The sequence below is a fragment of the Polistes canadensis genome, unplaced genomic scaffold, assembly GCF_001313835.1.
Source record: "Polistes canadensis isolate GaletaPanama2010 unplaced genomic scaffold, ASM131383v1 scaffold_129, whole genome shotgun sequence".
NCBI lineage: Eukaryota > Metazoa > Arthropoda > Insecta > Hymenoptera > Vespidae > Polistes > Polistes canadensis.
The window spans coordinates 259,194-265,873 of record NW_014569676.1 but is presented as its reverse complement, the minus strand read 5'-3'; the positions used below and the strand labels follow the sequence as shown (position 1 = coordinate 265,873).

General features: G+C 29.5%; 1 protein-coding gene across 17 annotated transcripts in view; it reads right to left on the bottom strand.

Annotated features, from left to right (window-relative positions):
- Window positions 1-3,887: 3,887 nt before the first annotated feature.
- LOC106788192 (phosphatase and actin regulator 1) overlaps window positions 3,888-6,680 on the bottom strand; it is a 74,158-nt gene continuing 71,365 nt past the window's right edge. For 11 of the 17 annotated variants that reach the window (XM_014751243.1, XM_014751229.1, XM_014751230.1 and 8 more), the window contains 6 exons: window positions 6,028-6,173; window positions 5,494-5,650; window positions 5,332-5,387; window positions 5,057-5,160; window positions 4,571-4,743; window positions 3,888-4,479 (listed from right to left, as the gene is read on the bottom strand). In XM_014751243.1, coding sequence (XP_014606729.1) covers window positions 4,464-4,479; window positions 4,571-4,743; window positions 5,057-5,160; window positions 5,332-5,387; window positions 5,494-5,650; window positions 6,028-6,173 — 652 coding nt within the window. In that variant the 3' untranslated portion in view covers window positions 3,888-4,463. The remainder of the gene's footprint in view (window positions 4,480-4,570; window positions 4,744-5,056; window positions 5,161-5,331; window positions 5,388-5,493; window positions 5,651-6,027; window positions 6,174-6,680) is intronic. The other 6 variants (XM_014751235.1, XM_014751240.1, XM_014751242.1 and 3 more) reach the window with 2 other exon arrangements.

Here is a 6,680-nt window from a genome sequence, read left to right as displayed (position 1 = left end):
ATAATAAAATAATAATAATAATAGTAATAGTAATATAGTAATAATAATAATATTAATATTAATAATATTATTATTATACATATATAACTATATATGCATATGATGTATCGCTTTGCATTATAATTTCATTTCTAAAATGTAGTTTTTTTTTTATAGGTATGTATCGATTACAATTGCATAATTATCGTAGCGTATTTAAATTATGGATGTTTATATTGCGATGTGTTTTACAGTTATGCATATTCTTCTCATTATTTCTTTGTTTGTCTTTTTCTCTTTTTTTTTTCCCATTAATATGTACACAAATCCTTTTTTCTATTCATCAGCCGTACATTATCGAAGTCTGTGTATTCTTTCTCTTCATCAATTATCTGCGAACGCGTACGCAAACGACAGGAGAAAAATGAAAATAGCACAACAGGCCAAGCGCGGAGATATCCCGTGGAAATTTCTTTCTTCGGATTTCTTTCTCCATTTTTCCTTTTCTTTTCTTTTTTTTTTCTTTTTTTTTCCCATTTAAAATTATCCTTCTCATCGATCATCATTTTTTCGCATTTTTCTATTTTTTTTAAACGTACACACTCATATGCTTACATATCCCTTCTCGCATCACACACACACACACACATGCAATAAAAACATATACATATATATATATATATATATATATGTATATATGTGTATATATATATATATATAATATATCACATCGGTTGCGTCAATCATTTGAAACATTCACGCTACGGACCCATGCATTCATATACTACATATATCTTAATTTCTCAGGCAATCCGAAGTGGATATTCTGTTTGACTACATGGTAGCCACCACCATCGCTCGACCAATGGAACGAGAGAGACGTTCTTGTTTTTTCTTCTTATTGTTCACTTCCAACTTCTTTTTTTTTTGTTTTTATTTCTTTTCATTTTGGCTTATTTATTATTTATCATTTACTATTCATCATCGTTCCCCTTATCACGTACGACGTCTTCATGGTTCCCTTGGAAGTTTATATTTCTAATCGGTATATTTTCCGATGCAACCCGAACTTGACAAATGTAATATATATCGAACTGCTGAGTTTTTACCAATGGGTGTAAAAAGAGAACGATCGTCGTTTCGATCTTCTCATCCCGTTGGGACGCGGTCGTCAAAACTAGATTATATTATATAACCGATACGAGAAGAAAAATCATTTCCTTATTTTCTTTCTTTCTTTTTTTCTTTCCCCTCTTCTATTATTCTTTTTCTTTGCTTTTATTTTGTTTTTTTCTTTTTATCTTTCTCTTTAAGCTCATCGTCATCTTATTTTATATCCTCATGATCCTTAAGTTCAATCATTTCGATTAAGGATGTTTGGGATGTATAGCAAAAAGTATTAACAAAAGTTACAAATTTCAAATTGATCCCACTGTGTGTCGTTTTTAAAGTTTTTGCAATTTTTAAATAATTGTTAGCTTACATGTGATCGTCTTATGGCGTGATAGTCACCGTAACAAATTAAACTTATAAATAATATAAGATTAAAAGTAATCGAGTGTCACACATAAATTTTTAATTTTATTTAACTTGAATTCTTTTCAACCAATATTTTGCACAGTTTTATTGATATTCGTTAATTAATTATTGAGACAAAAATTATAAACAACCCGCAAAGCAGGTTTTTACTCGATAAATCAATTAGTGTATAAAAAAGTGTGGCAACAACGGTACTCAGCTGAGTGTATTTTTTCATATCATTTATAATTTCTTATTAAATTCAACGTTATTGGGGGGTAAAATTGTCTCTTTTTTTTTTTTTTTTATTTTTTTTTTAATTATACATTCTTTTCTCTAGCATTGACGTTAATTAATTTATTTCATAACATGCAGTAAAACGTAGATATTCACGAATTTCAAATTTTCGGCACTATTATCTCCGATTGTATCTCCCAAGCATCCTTAAATACATCCACAGAGGATTCATGCAAGCAGAGAGAATGCAGTCTCATTAATCATCAATACTCAAAATGAAATATATCTTATTTTTCGTATCATACTTTTTTTTTCAGAACTTACATTGCCTAAAGAGTATTCTTTCCTGTTTTCTTTTTTCTCCTTCTCTTTTTTTCTTACATTCCTATTTTCTTTAAATATGTTTTTGTTCTTCTTAAAATATATCATCATACCGCAAATAGAAAACCCGTAATTCAGGGTAAACATGGAAAGAGTTAAAAATCTACGAGCGGAGTTACACAAGCTGCAAGATTATAATAAACGGAATAAGTGCGAAAGTTTTTTTTCTAATTTCTTCGTCGGTTCATCAATTATTTTCTTTCTTTTTTTTTTTTTTCATATATTATATAACGTTTTTTTTTTATTATTATTTTCTTATGATTTATAGTCATAATGCGACTATAATTTACATTATCATTAATATCTCATAAATTATAGTCATAAATCGAAAATTCCAATTTTTTGGCGATTCTTTTTTCACTATTTTATTTTTATTTTTTTTTCTTCTTTCTCTCAAAAATATTTTTTAATTAGATGATCTTTAAATGACAAAGACGTTTCTCATGTACATATTTATGCATTGCGTATATAAAACGCAACGTACGTAAACGTATTGGCAATTTTTGTTTCAATTCTTTTTTGCAATCAAAACATGTGATCGAACTTAATTAGAACCGCAGAGTCACTACAAATGACTACAACAATAATAATAATGTCATAATGATGAAGATGACAATGATAATGATATAATGATAATAAAATAATAATAATAATAATATTAAACAATAATGAAATAATGATAATTATAATCACTAATATACATATGTATATTCCTGTACAGAAAAGAATTGCAAAATATACAGCTTTTTCTCAAACAGAGAAAATCCATTTATATTTAATAGTCATAACTGTTTGCTCTTTAGGGCAGCAACTCTATGAAAAATAATATCTGGCAGTAAAGGAAAATTGTTCTTTTTTTTTTTTTTTCATTATGCGTGTTTTTCCTTTAGCTTCCGTTTTTCTTTTTGTTCGTTGATCAAATATTCTTATCGATTGTCATCATTTCTTGAAATATGAACGATATCTCTGATAATTTATTTATTTATTTTTTTTTTATATCTTTATCCTATATAATAAAGAAAATGACACATAATTTATTATATCAATGGAGAGATAAAAATATTTTGTCGAAGGATAGAAATATTGAAAGAATATGAAGATGAAAAGACTAATACTTTTTATGAGAGTAATTAAATTCGATAAAATTAACTATTATGAGTATAGCAATACTGGGTGATATAAAATAGCCACATTGATTCACAAAGATGATTTTGTTATTTATTATTTTCGTATATGTGTGTATAAGGACTCGTCGGCATATACGTTCTTGTACGAAATTAATAAAAAAAAAACAATGTTAATAGCTACTTGATAATCCTTTGGCTACGCTTAAATAATATAAGCGTTTAGTAATTCCGCGTTTGTGATGATTAAAATATTGCATTGATTAACGAGAAATCACAAAGACACAAAATTACGTCCAATGAAATATATTTGATTAAAAATATTTTAAAAATTAATTCAACAATCTCTCTCGCGTTATGAAAGTAAAAAGAAAATAATTCAACGCAAAAGGATGAGGGTAGAAAAGCATAAAAAGAAGAAGAAGAAGAAGAAGAAGAAGAAGAAGAAGAAGAAGAAGAAGAAGAAGAAGAAGAAGAAGAAGAAGAAGAAGAAGAAGAAGAAGAAGAAGAANGAAGAAGAAGAAGAAGAAGAAGAAGAAGAAGAAGAAGAAGAAGAAGAAGAAGAAGAAGAAGAAGAAGAAGAAGAAGAAGAAGAAGAAGGGAAAGAAGACGTATTTTAAAAAAGTAAAATAAAATAAAATAAAATAAAATAAAATAAAAGAAAAGAAAAGAAAAGAAAAGAAAAGAAAAAAAAAGAAAAATCTGAAAAAATGATATAACTGTGAGCGTAGATGCGAACGTTCCCTTCGGAAAGCATGTAATATTTCGACGAGTAATCTACCATGAATTATTTTTCTTTAAAACTAGGCAAATCACCCTATCACAATCTTCATTGGCGTTGCTAGAACGCTGAAACAAGTAGTATAGTTGACGTTGCTGGTCATGAATCACCGGATGACGATGAGAACAACGTCGATTTATATATGAAAATCATGATAATAACGATGGCAACGACGACGACGACGATGACAATGACGATGATGATGATTACGGATAATAGATAAACTATGCGCAAATGACCGATTAACCAAAATCACGATTTGCAACGTCAAAGTATTTTCCTTCCTTTTTCTTCGACCCACTAATCGAATATCGTGTACTCCCCGTTATTTCATTACGGTAGACGCAAAACCAGATTTATCCAGCTTCAACACGAGCCAACCACACTGCACTTTCACCAATTACACCTGCACCACACTGTAGCACCTTTACACATTGCAATTGTCATGGCCTATGAAACCTAAAAACCAAATCAGATAATGTTTACAATATCGAACATGTCGGGGATAAAAATATGTCACAATTATTTAGCTTCATTTAATTTTATTTACCTGGTAAGATGTCGACTGTCTTCGTGAACGGCCATTTCGGAACTCTTAAATTCATTTAATTCTTTCCGAATAGCTGCTTTATCCTTAGGAGTCAATCGTGTCCATGGTTTATCGGCTCTTCTATCGTAATCGTGAGCTTGTGTAACCTCGATGTAATCGTTGAATCTAATGATCTAGAAAATCAGAGAAAATATATTACTTTTCACTGTTATCTTAACGAAAATCATATCTCCACTTTTACTATCATTTATTTATTTTACGTAGATATATATTCATTCACGTATAATAACAGTATTACCGTTTTGGATAAAAACTGTCGAATATATACATATTAAAAAGATAAATTCAATTAGGTTAATTAATCTCTATACCGATAACTTCTCATCATTTTTCCAGATGCTGCAAGATTATCAAAAAAAAAAAGATTGAGACACGACATCATCTACGATGATATATAATGTATATATGTTTATCTTTTTAAAATACCTTCTTTTCCTTAAGTTCTTCAACGGTTGGTCGAAAGCTTAGCTTTCTTAAAAGATAACGTTTTTTCTCTTCTTTCTGCTTCTTCTCCTCGGCAGGACTTTGTTCTACAAAAAAGGAAAAAAATATAATACATAAATTATGATTCTAGTACATCGATAGATTTAAAACAAACAAATTTGAACTCGTAGTACTCTATTTATTTATTTTTCTTTTAATGTAGTCAGTATCATTTGAAAAATGTAATTATGAATGGAGAAAAATGAGATTTAGCTTACTTTTTAAAATGTTTCGTTCTTCCAATTCCTCTTGGGTAGGACGCATACTCAGCCGCCTGAAATGATTTCAAATGATTTAATATCGCATTCGTTATTAATCATTTTTAATTAGCAACGTATAATTTATAGATAAAGAAAGGAAAACAAAAAGAATTAATTTACCTGATAAGCCGAGCACCAATAGCCTCCTTCGTTTCCTGCCTCTCATTGTCCGTTTGCAATTGAAGAATATTTCTGTTGATAAGTTCCTGTCTATCAGGTCTGAGGGCTAATTTCAACGAAAGTGATTCTTTGCGTGCAATCTTAGCTGCCAGTCGAGCTGCAATAAGACAAACAACTTCCTATTACACCTAATTCTGTTTTTACACGATAGAGATTCCTAAGAAATCAATAAAAATAATACAATAAATCATGAATTTTCATGTTAGGATGTTAAACATTTGATTTCATAAAGATTGCACATGTATAATGCAAAGAAGAACAAGAAACATCGAGACGATACTACTGAACCCTTTGCCAACTCTATCTTCAAAGATTTATATAACTTCGTCGTTGGGACGACGGGACACGTTTTTGCTGACGTTCACGCGAATATATAATTAGTTTTGCCCGCGAACGTTCATTTGAAATAATACGAAACTTCGTCTCGTCGTATTTTATTAAAACATTGTTTTATACTAAATATTTCATTCTTACTTTTCTCATCATCGTAATCCTCCCTGTAAAGGACCTGTCCATCGCTGCCATCACCATCGACGTCTTCTCGAATCACGTAAGGCCTTGCATTTTCCTTATTTTCCAAGGTGCATGGTAGAGCTAGTCCAAATCTGACTGGTCGACTGCTGAAAGAACGTAGTATACACAAAATTCCTCATTAATTCACACACACATCGTTTTGTTTTTAATATAAATTAATAAATTAGAGCGAAATTTTCAAGCTTATGATGAATATTTCAATTCGTAAAACAACTACTTGACTAAATGTAATTCAAATGAAATGAAATTCATTCAAAATCAAACATAAATTATTAATGAAATAAGAGAGAGCTTCGTAATCTCGTTTGTCTTTTTTTAAATAATAATAACAGGTAGTATGAGTTCAACAAAAGGATGTAAAGGAATCTCTAATATGGAAGATTGAAAACATCGGCCATCGTTCGATGCTCGGTGGTTGGTTTGTTTTGTGGTGAAAATAAAGCATAGATATTATATTGCATAGTGTGCGCGTGTGTGTGTCTAGTTTGGAAACAACATACTATATAATTATTTTTTAAACTATTTAAAAATATAATACGAATTATTATAGTTGGGTTGAGAGGTACAAAAAAAAAAAAAAAAAAAAAAAAAAA